The sequence below is a fragment of the Anolis sagrei genome, chromosome 8 (assembly GCF_037176765.1).
Source record: "Anolis sagrei isolate rAnoSag1 chromosome 8, rAnoSag1.mat, whole genome shotgun sequence".
Lineage (NCBI taxonomy): Eukaryota > Metazoa > Chordata > Lepidosauria > Squamata > Dactyloidae > Anolis > Anolis sagrei.
Window position 1 is genome coordinate 2,378,581 of NC_090028.1, and position 18,920 is coordinate 2,397,500.

Consider the following 18,920-nt stretch of genomic DNA (forward strand, 5'->3'; position numbering starts at 1 on the left):
CCCCCAAAGGCCATCCAGCCTTTGATTCATCAACATAATAATAATAATAATAATAATAATAATAATAATAATAATAATAATAGAATCCTAGAGTTGGAAGAGACCCTCAAAGGCCATCCATCCCATCCTACCCCGCCATGGTGTTTTCTTACGCTGGGAAATTTGGTAAGGAGGGGATGTTTTGTGTTTGGACAGATGGGGGTGTAATAATCTATTTCCTTCTCTTCCCCCTCCTTGCCCAAAGGTCTTTGAAGGCAACCGCCCCACCAACTCCATTGTGTTTACGAAGCTGAATCCCTTCATGCTGGGAGCCTTAATTGGTAAATGCGCTTTCACTTCTTGCCTTTCTTACTTGTTAGCGTGTTCTCTCCTGAGGAGAGGCACCCACGTGTCCTTACTTTTCTTTCTCCCTCCTTTTCCCTCCAGCCATGTATGAACACAAGATCTTTGTCCAAGGGGTCGTGTGGGACATCAACAGCTACGACCAATGGGGGTAAGTCCCACTTATTATTATTGTGTAAGTCCAGGACCGTGTTCCCTTCCCTCTTTCCCTCAAGAGGATTCCCACTACCACCGGGCGCACTGGCTGAACCCCTATCCATGAAGCTTAAGCTTGGATTTAGAAGGGAATAATAATAATAATAAGAAGAAGAAGTAGAAGTAGAAAAAAAGAAGTACAAGAAGTAGAACAAGAAGTAGAAGTAGAAGTAGTAGTAGTAGAAGAAGAAGAAGTAGTAGAAGAAGAAGTAGTAGAAGAAGTAGAAGAACAAGTAGAAGAAGCAGAAGCAGAAGTAGTAGAAGAAGAAGTAGAAGAAGTAGAAGTAGAAGAAGTAGAAGAAGAAGTAATGATGACCGGAATGGACCACGACTATGAGACTGACTATGACCCATGATATGACGAAGCGGATTTTTAGTATAAGTATATGTCAAGTAGTAGTAGCATGTTATGTATTGTTCTGATTACTGTAAATTGTCTTTTCTATGTTGTTGTTCACCGCCACGAGTCGCCCCCTGGGCTGAGAGTGGCGGTAAATAAGTGCAAGTAATAAATAAATAAATAAGTAGAAGAAGTAGAAGTAGTAGTAGTAGTAGAAGAAGAAGAAGTAGAAGAAGTAGAAGTAGAAGAACAAGAAGTAGTAGAAGAAGTAGTAGAACAAGAAGTAGAAGAAGAAGTAGAAGAAGAAGTAGAAGTAGTAGTAGTAGAAGAAGAAGAAGAAGTAGAAGAAGTAGAAGTAGAAGAACAAGAAGTAGTAGAAGAAGTAGTAGAACAAGAAGTAGAAGAAGAAGTAGAAGAAGTAGAAGAAGAAGTAGAAGTAGAAGAAGTAGAAGTAGAAGAAGAAGAAGCAGAAGAAGAAGCAGTAGTAGTAGAAGAAGTAGAAGTAGTAGTAGAAGAAGAAGTAGAAGAACAAGAAGTAGTAGAAGAAGTAGTAGAACAAGAAGTAGAACAAGTAGTAGTAGTAGTAGAAGAAGTAGAAGTAGTTGGAATTACACTGAAAATGCCCCTTTTCTGACTTTCAAACACATTCAACTTAAGAACAAACATAAAGAACCTTTCCTGTTAGTCACTTGGGGACGGCCTCATACACACACACACACACACACACACACACACATTTATATGCCGCCCTTCTCACCCAGGTAAGGGGACACAGAGCGGCTTAAAAGTAATATGTAAATACAATATATTGTATTATTACCATAGCACCATATTAGTATTCTATATTACTACATTGCACTATACCATTATACTATAATATGATTAGTAATATTACATGTTGTATAAAATATATAATTATATTATTTGTATTGTATTGCATTACAATATATATTATATTATATTATTAGTACAGTGCAGGAGACAAGGTGGAACTGTTCCTGGCCCCCTCTCTTCACTCTTGTCTTTGATATATATATATATATACACACACACACACACACACACACACACACACACATAGATGTATGCCTGGAATTACCCTTTAAAATGTCCCTCAACGTCAGACCAAACCTGCAGAGCCGATCTTGCTCATCACTTGGGGAACTCCAGTATATAAAACTAATATATATGCATATTACTATATTTATATAAGTTTCAGATAGGATAGGGAAGAGTGTATGTGTGTGTGAGTGTATGTATGCATGTGTGTGTGCGTCTATGTATGTGTGTGTGTATATATTATATTATATTAATTATATTTTATATTATATTTTATATTATATTTTATATTATATTTTATATTATATTAGTTATATTATATTATATTTTATTATATTTTATTATATTATATTTTATTATATTATATTTATTATATGTTGTTATATGTTGTTATATTATATTATATTATATTTTATTATATTTTATTATATTATATTTTATTATATTATATTTTATTAGATTTTATTATATTTTATTATATTATATTATATTTATTATATTTATTATATTATATTATATTGATATGGCTGGAGTGGCAGTTAAGAAATTTTCCTGCTCCAACTTACAAACCAATTCCACTTAAGAACTAACCAATCTTGTTTGCCACTTGGGGACCACCTGTATATGCATGCACACACACATACACACACACACACACACACACACACAGTTTTGGACAGCATGGGGAAGTATATATATGTGTGTGTGTGTCTGTGTGTGGGGGGCTGGGGTTACACTTTTAAAAGGTTCGTGTTCCAACTTACATACAAATCAAACTTTGATCTTGTTTGTAACTTGGGACCGTCTATATATTAGTATGTATGTATATATATGTATGTGTGTATATATACATGCACTAATAAAAATATGTGTGTGTGTATATACATAAACACACATACACATATCTATAGTATATAAATAAATGTGTGTGTGTGTATACATAAACTCATACACATATCTATAGTAGTATTGAATAGCATAGGAGTATGTGTGTGTGTGTGTGTATATATATATGTATGTGTGTATATATACATGCACTAATATAAATATGTGTGTGTATATATACAGAAACACACATACACATATCTATAGTAGTTTTGAATAGCATAGGGGTGTGTGTGTGTGTGTGTGTATATATATATATATATACACACACACACCTTAGTATGTGTGTATATATATATATGTATGTGTGTATATATACATGCACTAATATAAATATGTGTGTGTATATATACAGAAACACACATACACATATCTATAGTAGTTTTGAATAGCATAGGGGTGTGTGTGTGTGTGTGTGTGTGTGTATATATATATACACACACACACCTTAGTATGTGTGTATATATATATATGTATGTGTGTATATATACATGCACTAATATAAATATGTGTGTGTATATATACAGAAACACACATACACATATCTATAGTAGTTTTGAATAGCATAGGGGTGTGTGTGTGTGTGTGTGTGTGTATATATATATATACACACACACACCTTAGTATGTGTGTATATATATATATGTATGTGTGTATATATACATGCACTAATATAAATATGTGTGTGTATATATACAGAAACACACATACACATATCTATAGTAGTTTTGAATAGCATAGGGGTGTGTGTGTGTGTGTGTGTGTATATATATATATACACACACACACCTTAGTATGTGTGTATATATATATATGTATGTGTGTATATATACATGCACTAATATAAATATGTGTGTGTATATATACAGAAACACACATACACATATCTATAGTAGTTTTGAATAGCATAGGGGTGTGTGTGTGTGTATATATATGTATGTGTGTATATATACATAAACTAATATAAATAAATGTGTGTGTGTATACATACTCATACACATAGTAGTTTTGAATAGCATAAGGGTGTGTGTGTGTGTATGTATATATATGTGCACACACACCATATTTACTGAATTCTAATGTGCTCTCTAATGTGCACCTCAATTTTAAAAACCCTGAAACCCCAAAAAGTATTTGCCTTATTATGCAAATGTAATGCACACCCTCCCTAATTTTGGGAAGGCAATCTAGTAAAAAAAAAGGTGAGCATTAGAAATGTGTAACTAGTGTGTGTGGTATGTAAGTCCAAAAAAGTATTTGCCTTATTATGCAAATGTAATGCGCACCCTCCCTAATTTTGGGAAGGCAATTTAGTAAAAAAAAGGTGAGCATTAGAATCGTGTAAATATGGTGTGTGTACATATATATGTATATGTGTGTGTATATTTGTGTGTGTGTGTGTGTGTGTATGGCTGGGGTTACACTTCAGAAATGTCCCTGTTTCGACTTACATCCAAATTCAACTGAATAACAAACAGACAGGGCTGATCTTGTTTGTAACTTGGGGACACACATACACACCAAGTCTAATGTGCCATCGAATCTAATCAATGCCTCAGTTTTCAAAGCCCTGAAACCAAGGGCTCCCTCCTCATTGAGGACTACCACCTTGTGCGGGACGTGGCCGTGTCTCAGTGTTTTCCTCCGCTTGTGTTTCCCGCAGGGTGGAGCTGGGCAAGCAGCTGGCCAAGAAGATTGAGCCGGAGCTGTCCTCGGACGCCCCCGTCACCTCCCACGACTCCTCCACCAACGGCCTCATCGGCTTCATCCAGAAGCACCGCGCCTGAAGCCTATGCGCCACCGGGAGCGGCGTTGGCGCCAACACCCGACACCACACGCCACCGCCACAGCCGAGGTCCATGTTGTAGTTGCTGCTTCCGTTCCGCCCTCCGGCTTGGGGGGAGACGTCGCACTTTGCACCCGTTCTCTTTGTCACCGGTTGTCGACGGTTAGCTTCGTTTCGGAAAAGCCTCGTTGTTGTTGTTTGTGTGTTTATGGCAGCTGAGATTGTAGGACGCACCTGAGCGTACGCACACCTGGCAGTCGAAATACCCTTTTGCCCCTCACGTAGTGAGACAGGTGAGGAAAAACCCAGCCTTCCTTGTACCAGATTATAACAGAATTAACAAAACACGTCTATCACGCCTTGTGGTGTTGCGTCTTATTTTTGGGGTGTTCGTGGCATCGTAGGAGGCATCATGCCTTTGCCTTTGCAAGAAAAGCAAGCGCAATTCAAAAGGCTTCGCTGAATGAGTCTGGGAGATGCTGTAATAATAATAATAATAATAATAATGGTCGAAGGTTATACATTATTATTATTATTAAATTATTATTATTATTATTTCACTACCAGGTCTTTTGCCTTTTTTGCCTCACCAAACTTCTATCATCACATAGCGCTGAGTTGTGGCAATTAAAGTGGCACTAAACCACATCTATTCCATAATGTAGACACACCCCACTAGTTTCAGCTGCTATAGCGGGTATGGGCAAACCCAGGGCCCCGGATGTGGCCCCTTAAGCTCTCTTCTCAGGCCCTCCTCTCTCTCTATTCTTCCTTTCGTCCTTCCTTCCCTCTCTTTCGTCTTCCTTTACACTTTTTCATCCTTCCTTCCCTTTTTCCTATCCTTCCTTTTCTTTCCTTTATCCTTTCCTTCCACCCATCCTTCCCTTTTCTTTCCTCCCTCCTTCCCTCTCTTTCTCCTTCCATCCTTCCCTCCCCTTTTTCTTTCCTTCCTCCTTACCTCCATCCCTTTTCATCTTCCTCCCTTCTATTATTCCCTCCTTCCTTTCCTCCCTTTTCTTTCCTTCCTTCTCTTCCCTTTATCCTTCCCTTCCACCCTTTCATCCTTCCCTCCCTTTTGCCTTTTCTTCCTCCTTACCTCCCTCCCTTTTCATCTTCCTCCCTTTCCTTCTCTATCATTCCCTCCTTCCTTTCCACCCTCTCATCCTTCCTTCCTTCCCTTTTGTCTTTTCTCCCTCCTTTTCTTACCCTTTCATCCTTCCTTTTTCATCCCTCTCTCCCTTTCTCCTTCCCTTTTACCTATCCTTCCTTCACTCTTTCCTTTATCCTTGCCTTCCCCCCTTCCTTCCCTTTTGTCTTTCCTCCCTCCTTCCCTATCTCCTTCCATCCTTCCCTCCAATCTTTTGTCCTTCCCTCCCTTTTGCCTTTCCTTCCTACTCTTTATCATTCCCTCCTTCCTTTCCACCCTCATCCTTCCTCCTTCCCTTTTGTCTTTCCTCCCTCATTTTCTCCTTCCACCCTTTTATCCTTCCTTCCCTTTTGTCTTTCCTTCCTTCTTTCCTTTATCCTTCCCTTCCACCCTTCCCTCCCTTTTGCCTTTCCTTCCTCCCTTTTCATCTTCCACCCTTTCGTCCTCCCTTTCCTCTCTTCCTTTCTCTATCATTCCCTCCTTCCTTTCCACCCTCTCATCCTTCCTTCTCTTTTCTTTCCTTCCACCCTTTTGTCCTTCCCTCCCTTTCATCTTTCCTTCCTCCTTACCTTCCACCCTTTCGTCCTCCGTTTCCTCGCCCTCTTCCTTCCCTTTTGCCTTTCCTTCATTCTATCATTCCCTCCTTCCTTTCCACCCTCTCATCCTTCCCCTTTCTTTCCTTCCACCCTTTTGTCCTTCCCTCCCTCCCTCCCTCTTCATCTTCCACCCTTTTGTCCTCCCTTTCCTCGCCCTCTTCCTTCCCTTTCGCCTTTCCTTCATTCTATCATTCCCTCCTTTCTTTCCACCTTTTCATCCTTCCTTCTCTTTTGTCTTCCCTTCCCTTCCCTTTATCCTTCCCTCCCTCTCTCTACTTCCCTTCCTCCCTTTTGTCCTTCCTTCTCTCTTTCCTTCCTCCTTCCCTTCCTTCCTTCCATCACTTGGCAGCCAGTCCTCCTCACAGGGAATGCTAGCATGCGGTCCCCAAGTTTGAAAGTTTACGCAGGACTGTGCTATTGCCTTCCCTCAGCAACCTTAAGGCTATTTCTTCCTTTGTCTTGCACAAAATACGTACAATTCGTTCTTACACAAAAACATCAACAACACTCTCTTTGGCCCTCCCTCCAGGTGTTTTGGACTTCAACTCCCACCATTCCCCTTCCTTTTCCCCCTTGGCCACTGAAGTGGTGATACAGCTGGGAGTAGAAATCTCAGCAAGAACGCTCCTTGATTGTAGGTGAACTATAAATCCCAGTATCTACAACTCCCAAATGTCAAAGTCTATTTCCCCCAAACCCCATCAGTGTTCACATTTGGGCATATTGAGTATCTGTGCCAATACTTTTGTCCAGATACATCATTGTTTGAGCCCGCAGTGCTCTCTGGAGGCTGGTGAACTATAACTCCCAAACTCAAGGTCAATACCCACCAAACCGTTCCAGTATATTCTATAGGTCATGTGTGCCAAGGTTGGTACAATTCCATCGTTGATGGAATTCAGAATGTTCTTTGATTGTAAGTGTACTATAAATCCCAGCAACTACAACTGCCAAATGTCAAACTACAACTGCCAAATGTCAAGCTTCCACCATTGTTCACATTTGGGCATACTGAGTATTTGTGCCAATATTTTGTCCAGATACATCATTGTTTCAGCCCACAGTGCTCTCTGGATATAGGCGAACTACACCTCCCAAACTCAAGGTCAATGCCCACCCAACCGTTCCAGTATACTCTATAGGTCATGTGTGCCAAGTTTGGTTCAATTCCATCGTTGATGGAATTCAGAATGCTCTTTGATCGTAAGTGAACTATAAATCACAGAAACTACAACTCCCAAGTGACAAAATCAATCCCCCAACCCCACATATCGGGTATTTGTACCCAATTTGGTCCAGTGAATGAAAATTCGGATATTTGGAGCCCCCAATGGCGCAGTGGGTCAAAGTGGCAGGACTGAAGACCGACAGGTCGCAGGCTCGAATCCGGGGAGAGGCGGATGAGCTCCCTCTATCAGCTCCAGCTCCTCACCACAACAGGAGGAACTGGATTAAGGGGTCGCGGGATTAGGAAGGTGGAGAACCACTGCTACACAAAGACATCAACCACACGCTCTTCCCGGTCTCTTTCAATCACCATCAGACCAGACGTCTCCATAAAGCGCCATCTTTTATTGAAGGACATCTAAAGGTTAAAAGGAAACTCTTGACTTCCAATATTAAAAAATAACTTAAGTCGCTTCTTCTTCTTCTTCTCCGTGAGATAAATAATCCTACTTTTCCCCAAACTTGTATTCATCCAGGAAGGAAATCGACAGCGTTGCCAAAACAGAGTCCGAAACCTAAATGTCCTAAGAAGGATATTATATACACAAACATGGTCCGACTAGAAAGTATTTGCAGCATAACAACTTATATATATATAATAATAATTATATATAATATATATACATAAACGAGGCCGAAACTTATATACAAACGGGGCATTGTAAAAAAAAAAATCCACATTGGTCCAAGTTATTATTGGAAAAAAACAAAACTTAATTTAAGTCAAATGATACGCTCTACAGATAAGGATCCAATGATAATCGTCATCGAGGTCTTGCACGCCTTTGGTTTTGATCGTTTCGTGCCGGAATAATTCTCATTTTAGACCAAAATTGGGGCAGAATTCGCTCTTATTGGCATTATTATTCCATCCGTTTGGAAATGGAGGACTATAGTACAAGCATAGGCCAACTCCAGGTGTTTTGGACTTCAACTCCCACCATTCCTAACAGCCTCAGACCCTTTCCCGGGGCAGAATTCGCTCTTACTGGCATTATTATTCCATCAATTTGGAAATGGAGGACTATAGTACAGGCATGGGCCAACTTAGGCCCTCCCTCCATTTTGGACTTCAACTCCCACCATTCCTAACAGCCTCAGACTCTGTTCCCCCCTCGGCAACTCAAGTGGTGATACAGCTTGGAGTAGAAATCTGGTTGACACAGCAAGGCCATAAATCTTCTCATAGGGGATGGGAAAAAACTAGGAGGCTAATGAGCTAGTACTGACACAATGCCAATGGGATTTTGGCCTGCATCCAGAGGAGCCTAGTGTCTAGATCTAGGGAAGTCATGCTCCCCATGCTCTATTCTGCTCTGATTAGAACACACCTGGAATATTGTGTCCAATTCTGGGCACCACAATTCAAGAGAGATATTGACTCTAAGCTGAAATGTGTCCAGAGGAAGGCGACTAAAATGATCAAGGGTCTGGGGAACAAGCCCTATGAGGAGCGGCTTAAGGAGCTGGGCATGTCTAGCCTGAAGAAGAGAAGGCTGAGGGGAGAGATGATGAGAGCCATGTATAAATATGTGAGAGGAAGCCACAGGGAGGAGGAGGGAGCAAGCTTGCCTTCTGCTTCCATAGAGACTAGGACGCGAAACAATGGCTTCAAACTACAAGAGAGGAGATTCCATCTGAACACGAGGAAGAACTTCCTGACTGTGAGAGCCGTTCAGCAGTGGAACTCTCTGCCCCGGAGTGTGGTGGAGGCTCCTTCTTTGGAAGCTTTTAAGCAGAGGCTGGATGGCCATCTGTCAGGGGTGGTTTGAATGCAATACTCCTGCTTCTTGGCAGAATGGGGTTGGACTGGATGATGGCCCACCAGGTCTCTTCCAACTCTATGATTCTATGAATGAGTCTGAATACGCATGCTCACAGCAACAAAACAATGATGGAATGGCTTAATGCAGGCATTGGCGATCTTGGGACCTCCCACTAGGTCTTTTGGACTTCAACTCCCACCATTCCTAACAGCTTCAGGCCCCTTCCTTCCCCCCCCCCCCCCTCAACCGCTTAAGCCAGTGGTTCTCAGATGTTTTTGGCCTTCGACTCCCAGAAATCCTAACAGCTCGTAAACTGGCTGGGATTTCTGGGAGTTGTAGGCCAAAAACATCTGGGGACCCCAGGTTGAGAACCACTGGCTTAAGCAGTGATGTAGCTGCGAGTAGGAATTTGGCTGACACAGGAAGGCCTTAAATTTTCTTATAGAGGATGGGAAAAAACTAGGAGGCCAATTTGCTAGCCGTGGCACAATGGGTCTGAATGCACAGACATGACACAAATCTGGTTGCCACAGCACGGTAGTCCCCTGACATTAAGTCCAGTCATGTCTGACTCTGGGGTGTGGTGCTCATCTCCATTTCTAAGCTGAAGAGCCAGCGTTGTCCGTAGACACCTCCAAGGTCAAGTGGCCGGCATGACTGCATGGGAAAAAACTAGGTGGCCAATTTGCTAGCACTGACACAATCTGAATATGCATGCTCACAGCAATCAAATAATGATGGAATGGCTTAATGCAGGCATGGGCAAACTTCAACCCTCCCTCCAGGCATTTTGGACTCCAACTCCCACCATTCCTAACAGCCTTGGGTTCCTTCCTTTCCACCCTCAGCTGCTTAAGTGGTGATGTAGCTGGGAAGAGATATCTGGTTGAGAACCACTGGCTTAAATCTTCTCATAGAGGATGGGAAAAATCTAGGAGGCTAATGAGCTGGTACTGACACAATGAATCTGAATATGCACGCTCACAGCAATCAAATAATGATGGAATGTCTTAATGCAGGCTTGGGCAAACTTCGGCCCTCCTTCCAGTTGTTTGGACTCCAACTCCCACCATTCCTAACAGCCTCGGGCCCTATCCTTTTCCCTCTCAGCCTCTTAAGTGGTGATGTAGCTTGGAGTCGAAATCTGGTTGACACAGCAAGGCCATAAATCTTCTCATAGAGGATGGGAAAAAACGAGGAGGCCAATTCACTAGCATTGAAACAATGGGTCTGAATACATGCGCTCACAGTAATGATGGAATGGCTTAATGCCGGCATGAGTAAACTTCGGGCCATCCTCCAGGTGTTTTGGACCTGGAGGATTGGAACCCAAGGCTGCCAATCTGCTACCGGGCACAATTCAAAGTTCTGGCGTTAGCCTATAAAGCCCTAAACGGTTCCGGCCCTGCTTACCTCTCCGAATGCATCTCCACCTATGAACCGACTAGGACATTAAGATCGTCCGGGGAGGCCCTTGTGACGATGTGTAAATGTTATTCCTTTGGTTATGTGTAATTTAAACAGTAGTTTATGGATGGTAATTATGGAGGATTATGTTTTGTTGGAGATGGTGGTTTGGCATTAGCTGAGTTGCCATAGCAACAGGGGCGGAGCCAACTGCCTCTTCACGACGCAGCTTTTTAAGAAAAGTCAGTCAGTAAGCCGGTGAGCTACTGAGAAGACTGAGTCTGTAGCCGGTGTGCTATAGGGAAGACTGAATCTCTGGGTGGAGATTCAGGGAATGTGTCTGTAGCCGGTGTGCTATAGGGAAGACTGAATCTCTGGGTGGAGATTCAGGGAATGTGTCTGTAGCCGGTGTGCTATAGGGAAGACTGAATCTCTGGGTGGAGATTCAGGGAATTAATTGGTGACCAAAGGGGTTACAGGAAAGGACCCGGTAGTGATAAAACTACAGGGGGTTATTGATTCTGAGTTAAGAATCAAGGTTTGGCTGGGAGCCAATTCTGTTAAATAAGCCTTTTAGCTTATTTGTTTTATTAGGACAGTTGTCCAGAAGAGTTACATCTGTTTTTGAAACCTCTTGAAGTCTGTGCCTGAGATTACTCATGAAACCTTACTAATGTAACCAATCAAGATTTGTGCCTCTTGTGAAGAAACAGTTAAACATGTTATACTCAAGTTAAAATAAACTTGTTACTGTTTTCCTCAAGCCTTGCCTGATACAGTTTCTCTCAAGGCAAACAGCCTGCATAAGAAGTAAAGTCAAGCCAGGGACAGTAAACACTACGCTATCAAATGAATAAAGCCTTTGGTAATTAATAGTCCCTTTATAAAATAGCTCCTAAGCTGATATTGATCGTTGCCCAGCTTTCCTCATACATTAGGTGGCAGTAAGCTTTAACCACGCTCCTTCACAGCCCTGCTCTCGATCCCACCTGCATCACAGGTGCGCCTGGCGGGGACGAGGGACAGGGCCTTCTTGGTGGTGGCCCCTCAGCTGTGGAATGCTCTACCTGTAGATATTAGACAGGCCCCTTCACTGTTGGCATTCCAGAGGAAGGTGAAGACCTGGCTCTTCGAACAAGTGTTTGGCTAAACAGTGCAATTTGATGGTAGGAATACGGTGCAATCGAACATAGGAACATGGAACAAAGGATTATGAGAATGGTTTCTGATTTGGTGTTGAGGCGTTATGATAATGATTGTTTTATTGATATTGATTGTTATGTATAATGGGTTTTAATGTGTGATAATTTGTACTATGTAAACCGCTTTGAGTCGCCGAAGGGCTGAGAAAAGCGGTATAGAAATAAAGTAAATAAATAAAAGTAAATAAATTCAACTCCCATAATGCCTAACAGCCTCGGGCCCTTTCCTTTTCGTTTTCCGCTCAAGTGGCTGAGGAGGAAAAGGAATGGTGGGAGTTGAAGTCCAAAATACCTGGAGGCAGGGAGGGAGGGAGTTCCGAAGTTTGTCCATGCCTGTTATAGTATACAAAGGGCTCAATGCAATTTTTCTCCTTTTCCATTGAAACCAACGGACAGAAATAGGAACGTCTCCAAAATAAATACCTTATCTCTTCCAAATGAAAGGAATGGTAAGTAAGTGCTCCATCCTTGCAGCTTTTCCTATGGGGGTGGACTACAAATCTCAGCTGGGGATGCTGGGAGATGTAGTCCAACTGCTGGGCTTGACATTATTATATATTTTTTTGCATCCACACAACTGGCTTTTCATAGCAAAGCAAAACAAAATACCTCTCCCACAAAAGAGTTTGGCTCCGATCTGGGAGGAATCAATCCTTTATGGACTTAATCCCATATAATTTGCTGCAATTCAAATTGATCCATTGATGCATCTACACTATAAAATTAACCCGGTTTGATACCACTTTAACTCCCCTGGATGATTACTACGGGATCTTAAGTTTTCGAAGGTCTTTATCCATTTCCGCCAAAGGATCCTGTAGCATTGAGCTGTGGAAGTTCAAAGTGGGATCAAACTGGGTTAACTCCACAGTGCGGATGCAAGTGCCTAAGGCCAGCTTAAACCACTTTTAACTCCTTGGGATCAATGCTTATGGGAGGCGAGTATTTGAAGGTCTTTCGCCACCTCCACCAAAGGATCTTGTAGTACTGAGCCATGGAAGTTAAAGTGGTATCAAACTGGGTTAACTCCACAATGTAGATGCAGCCACCTAAGGCCAGCTTAAACCACTTTTAACTCCTTGGGATCAATGCTTATGGGATGTTAGTATTGGAAGATCTTTTGCCGCCTCTGCCAAAGGATCTTGTAGTTAAAGTGGTATCAAACTGGGTTAACTCCACAGTGCAGATGCAGGCGCCTAAGGCCAGCTTAAACTAGTTTTAACTCCCTGCGATCAATAGTATGGGATGTTAGTATTGGAAGGTCTTTCGCCGCCTCTGCCAAAGGATCTTGTAGTTAAAGTGGTATCAAACTGGGTTAACTCCACAGTGCAGATGCAGCCACCTAAGGCCAGCTTAAACCACATTTAACTCCTTGGGATCAATGCTTATGGGAGGTGAGTATTTCAAAGTCTTTTGCTGCCTCCGCCAAAGGATCTTGTAGTACTGAGCAGTGGAAGCTAAAGTGGTATCAAACTGGGTTAACTCCACAATGTAGATGCAGCTGCCAAAGGTTAGCTTGAACTTTAAGTTGCCGTCCCAAATGAAAAAGGGAACCTTCTCCAATGTAGCCGGATGGATCTACATTGCTATGCATGGCCATTTTGGATCTGAATTAAAGAGATGCAAATGGAAACGCAACGGGAAAACAAAGCCCACAAAGCTCTTTTCGCCCAGCAAACAGCTCCCTTTGGGAGGGATCCAACTTGCAACGAATGGCTTCAAAATGTCACAAAAACATCCCAGAACCAAGATGCAGCCAAAAGCTTCTCTGAGGCGGAAGGTGGGAAAACCGCTCCCTGTTTGTTTGCAACAGGTTTGTTGTCTCTTGGGAGGAATTGGATGACGATGACGAAGAAGCCACCAATCGAGGACTCCCTTCTAGAACCCAGTCCGGGTTCTAGGTGTGGATGGAGAGATGGAAGGAAGGAGGGCCTAGAGTTGGGTGCTGTGGGTGCGGAACCCGGGCGGAGGATGGTGCGGAGGGTGATGGGTGAGGCCGGGCCCGAGGCTCAGGCGGCGCAAGTGGCATCCGTGGCACAGCAGGCGCCCCTCCAGCGGGAAGCAGCGCCGCCCTTCCTCGCCGTTCAGCTGCAGGCCGCAATCCTGCAAAGGAAGCCAGCGAGGAAATAGGAAGGCAAGAGCAGCACTCCCATGCGCAGCACATACGCAGAGGCACTGGGTGCACAAGGGGCACACGCTAGGGAAAGATGTGCAACTGGACACAAAATGCGTTTAGATATAAATGCGTGTTTGGACATTAAATGTGCATTTGGACAAAATGCATTTGGACATGAAATGTGCATTTGGACCTAGAGTGTGCATTTGGGAACATGAGCATTTGGACACAGAGTGTGCATTTGGGAAACATGTGAATTTGGACATAAATGTGCATTTGGACACAGAGTGTGCATTTTGGGAACATGTGCATTTGGTCACAGAATCGGTATTTGGGGAACATGTGCATTGGGGAACATGTGCATTTGGACATATATGTGCATTTGGACACAGAGTGCATTTTGGGAACATGTGCATTTGGACATAGAGTGTACATTTGGGAACATGTGCATTTGGTCACAGAATGGGTATTTGGGGAACATGTGCATTGGGGAACATGTGCATTTGGACATATATGTGCATTTGGACACAGTGTGCATTTTGGGAACATGTGCATTTGGACATAAATGTGCATTTGGACACAGAGCGTGCACTTTGGGAACATGTGCATTTGGTCACAGAATAGGTATTTGGGGAACATGTGCATTAGGGAACATGTGCATTTGGACATATATGTGCATTTGGACACAGAGTGTGCATTTTGGAAACGTGCATTTGGACATAAATGTGCATTTGGCCATAGAGCGTACATTTGGGAACATGTGCATTTGGACATGAAATGTGCTTTTGGACATAGAGCGTGCATTTGGGAACATGTGCATTTGGACATGAAATGTGCATTTTGGGAACGTACATTTGGTCATAGAATGTGTATTTGGGGAAGATGTGCATTTGGATATAAATATACATCTAGACATTAAGTGTGCACTTGGGGAAAATGCGCATTTGGACATAAAATATGCAGTCCAGGGAAATAATAATACTAGTAATAAGACTTTATTTATATTCTGCTCTATCTCCCAGACAACTGGAATTAAATAGCATGACCTAGCAAGTAAATTATATCTAACATAAAACATAACACATGAAACATCAGCATTTGGGTGGAAAAGGTGCAACCAGGCATTGCAAAACATGGCGATGGGAGGCCGGGGGAGAAGTATGCAGTTGGACACAAAATGTGCCATTGGGGAAAATATACAATTATAAGGAAAATAAATGGCAGCTGTAAGGGGAAAATATGCATTTGGGCAAGAATGGGTGTGTGGACATGCAAAGTGCATTTGGGGAATATGTGCATTTGGGCATGCACTGTGCATTCGGGCATAAAATGTGCATTTCGGGAATATGTACATTTGGGCATGCACTGTGCATTCGAGCATAAAATGTGCATTTGGGCATGAAATGTGCATTTGGACATGCAATGTGCATTGGGACATAAAATGTGCATTTGGACATAAATTTGTATTTGGACATGCAATGTGCATTCGGGCATAAAATGTGCATTTGGACATGCAATGTGCATTCGCGCATAAAATTTGCATTTGGTCATGCAATGTGCATTTGGGCATAAAATGTGCATTTGGTCATGCAATGTGCATTTGGACATAAAAGTGCATTTGGACATGCAATGTGCATTTGGACATGCAATGTGCATTTGGGCATGCAATGTGCATTTGGACATGCAATGTGCATTTGGACATGCAATGTGCATTTGGACATAAAATGTGCATTAGGGAATATGTGCATTTGGACATAAAATGTGATAGGACATAAATGTGCAATTGGACATGCAATGTGCATACGGGTATAAAATGTGCATTTGGCCATAGAATGTGCATTCGGACATAAAATGTGCATTTGGGGAACATGTGCATTTGGACACACAATGGGCAACTGGTGCCGCTAGTTGGGAGAAATGTGCAGTCAGACAGCAAATATGTAGTCATGCACTAAATGTGCATTTGGTAAAACAAAAATGTGGAATTGGATACAAAAGGAGCATTTGTGAAAGATGTGCCATTGGACAGGAAATGTGTGCGCACGTGAGAGCGAATGAACCCCCACTTGGTCTCAAGGCGATGTATGATTTTTAAATGCTGAATAAAAGTTGTACAGAAAGTGTTTCAACCCAGATCTGGTGTCTTGCGTATTTCTTTGAGAGTCTACAAAGATGCAGAATATTCAAGTTTTCCCTCCTCTCGAAAATGGAACACCAAATGCATTTGTTTACACTTCTTAAGAGAGGACTCTTGTTCAATGAACCAAGAGCCATAGAGACAACATGAAGAGCAAGGCAAGAAATCCCCCCCCCCCCCAAAAAAAAGCCCTTGGGGTCCTTTACCTGGCAGTGGTAGCACTCGACGTGGTAGTTGCGGTCCATGGACACCACGCGGAGGGTCTCCTCCGAACCCTGCTTGGGAGAAAGAGGCAAAGGAGGCTGTGTGCACTGACACACTCATCTGTGGGCTACAGCACATCTTAGGATTAGATGTACACCAGGCACGGGCCAACTTGGGCCCTCCCTCCCTCCCTCCAGGTGTTTTGGACTTCAACTCCCACCATTCCTAACAGCCGGTAGTCTGTTAGGAATGGTGGGTTTTGGAGTCCAAAACACCCGGAGGGCCAAAGTTTGCCCATGTCTGACACACACACACACATATCCAGACCCAACTGATGCAGATGAGGAATAAACGTCCAACGAAGGCGCACGGGGCTCTTACCTGCGCAGGTAAAATGGGCTGGTTGCAGGAAGCACACTTTGGGGCAAAAACCCTAAAATGGGAAAGAAAGAATGAAAGGAAGGGATCAAGCTTTGGCATCTCAAGCCAAGAGGAAGTTTAAAGCATCATAATATGGGATTTTGGGAAGGGAATTGAGTTTTAATACATTTTAATAAGAAGAATCATCATCTCCATTATTATTATTATTATTATTATTATTATTATTGCAATCTATTATTCTTAATATTACTATTTTACTAGTAAAATAATAAATGTAATAATAATAGAGTAAAATAATAATATTAAATAGTGTAAAAATAAATGTAATAAATAGAGTAAAATAATAATAGAGTAAAATAATAAATGTAATAATAATAATAGTAAAATAATAATATAAATAGAGTAAAAATGAATGTAATAATAATCAAATAAAATAATAATAGAGTAAAATAATAAATGTAATAATAATAGAGTAAAATAATATAAATAGAGTAAAATAATAAATGTAATAATAATAGAGTAAAATAATATTAAATAGAGTAAAATAATAGATGTAATAATAATAGAGTAAAATAATATTAAATAGAGTAAAATAATAACTGTAATAATAATAGAGTAAAATGATAATAATATTAAATAGAGTAAAATAATAGATGTAATAATAATAGAGTAAAATAATGGAAATGTAATAGTAACAGAAATAATAGATTTTGGGATGGGAATTGAGTTTTAATACATTTTAATACTTAATTATTTTAATCATCATCATCATCATTTCCATTATTATTATTGCAATCTATTATTCTTAATATTACTATTTTACTAGTAAAATAATAAATGTAACAATAATAATAATAATAGAGTAAAATAATATTAATTAGAATAAAATAATAATATTAAATAGTGTAAAATAATAAATGTAGTAATAATAGAGTAAAATAACATTAAATAGAGTAAAATAATAAATGTAATAATAATAGAGTAAAATAAGGAAAATGTAATAGTAAAAGTAATAATAGATTTTGGGATGGGAATTGAGTTTTAATACATTTTAATACTTCATTATTTTAATCATCATCATCATCATCATTTCCATTATTATTATTATTGCAATCTATTATTCTTAATATTACTATTTTACTAGTAAAATAATACATGTAATAATAATAATAACAATAACAGAGTAAAATAATATTAAATAGAGTAAAAATGTAATAATAATAGAGTAAAATAATAATAATATTAAATAGAGTAAAATATTCAATAGAGTAAAATAATCATATAAATAGAGTAAAATGTAATAATATAGAGTAAAATAATAATATTAAATAGTGTAAAATAATACATGTAATAATAATAGAGTAAAATATTGGAAATGTAATACTAACAGTAATAATAGAGTAAAATAATAAATGCAAGCACTTTGCTCGAAACCCCCCCACCCTAACTCACGCGTGGTAGTCCTTGACGCAGTAGATGTTGTTCTCGGGGTCAACGGTGAAGGGGACGCCGTCCAGGCATTCGCTGCAGATGATGCACCGGAAGCAGCCCGGGTGGTAGGACTTGCCTAGTGCCTGCAGGATCTTCCCAGGAAAGAAGGAAGGAAGGAAGAATGGTGAGCTCCCACTGTTAGCCCCAGCTTCTGCCAACCTAGCAGTTCGAAAACATGCCAATGTGAGCAGATCAATAGGTACCGCTCCGATGGGAAGGTAATGGGGCTCCATGCAGTCATGCCAGTGGCCACATGACCATGGAGGTGTCTACGGACAACGCCGGCTCTTTGGCTTGGAAATGGAGATGAGCACCAGAGTCACAGAGTCGGACTCGACTGGACTTAATGTCACGGGAAAACATTGACCTTTGCTGTTATGGAGGCAGTGGCAGTACATGACACCTGCCACTAGAGGGCTCCATTGCTTTACAAATTGATCCAGAAAGACCAAAAAACTCAAAGCAAACTTGGAAAAGTTCCTTTTTCTTTGGGGGGGGGGGGGGCAATTTAGGCCAGGCTGTGAGATGCTAGGAAATTGGCATCCAAAAGAAAAACAACTACCCCCTTCCCCCCATAAACAACTTACCATTGCAAGTGATATTAAAATCAAGAGACTCTATTATTACTATTATTATTAT

General features: G+C 41.0%; 2 protein-coding genes across 3 annotated transcripts in view; one reads left to right on the forward strand and one right to left on the reverse strand.

Moving 5' to 3' along the window:
- Positions 1-4,963, forward strand: part of GPI (glucose-6-phosphate isomerase) — a 61,940-nt gene extending 56,977 nt beyond the window's left edge. The window contains exons 16-18 of the mRNA XM_067470953.1: positions 245-320; positions 427-493; positions 4,485-4,963. Of these exons, the coding sequence (XP_067327054.1) occupies positions 245-320; positions 427-493; positions 4,485-4,608 (267 nt within the window). The 3' untranslated portion in view covers positions 4,609-4,963. The remainder of the gene's footprint in view (positions 1-244; positions 321-426; positions 494-4,484) is intronic.
- Positions 4,964-13,100: 8,137 nt separating this feature from the next.
- Positions 13,101-18,920, reverse strand: part of WTIP (WT1 interacting protein) — a 63,944-nt gene continuing 58,124 nt past the window's right edge. Inside the window, exons 6-9 of one of the 2 annotated variants that reach the window (XM_067470954.1) lie at positions 18,243-18,373; positions 16,791-16,842; positions 16,412-16,483; positions 13,101-14,055 (exon numbers count right to left, since the gene is read on the reverse strand). In XM_067470954.1, the coding sequence (XP_067327055.1) occupies positions 13,885-14,055; positions 16,412-16,483; positions 16,791-16,842; positions 18,243-18,373 (426 nt within the window). In that variant the 3' untranslated portion in view covers positions 13,101-13,884. The remainder of the gene's footprint in view (positions 14,056-16,411; positions 16,484-16,790; positions 16,843-18,242; positions 18,374-18,920) is intronic. The other variant, XM_067470955.1, reaches the window with a different exon arrangement.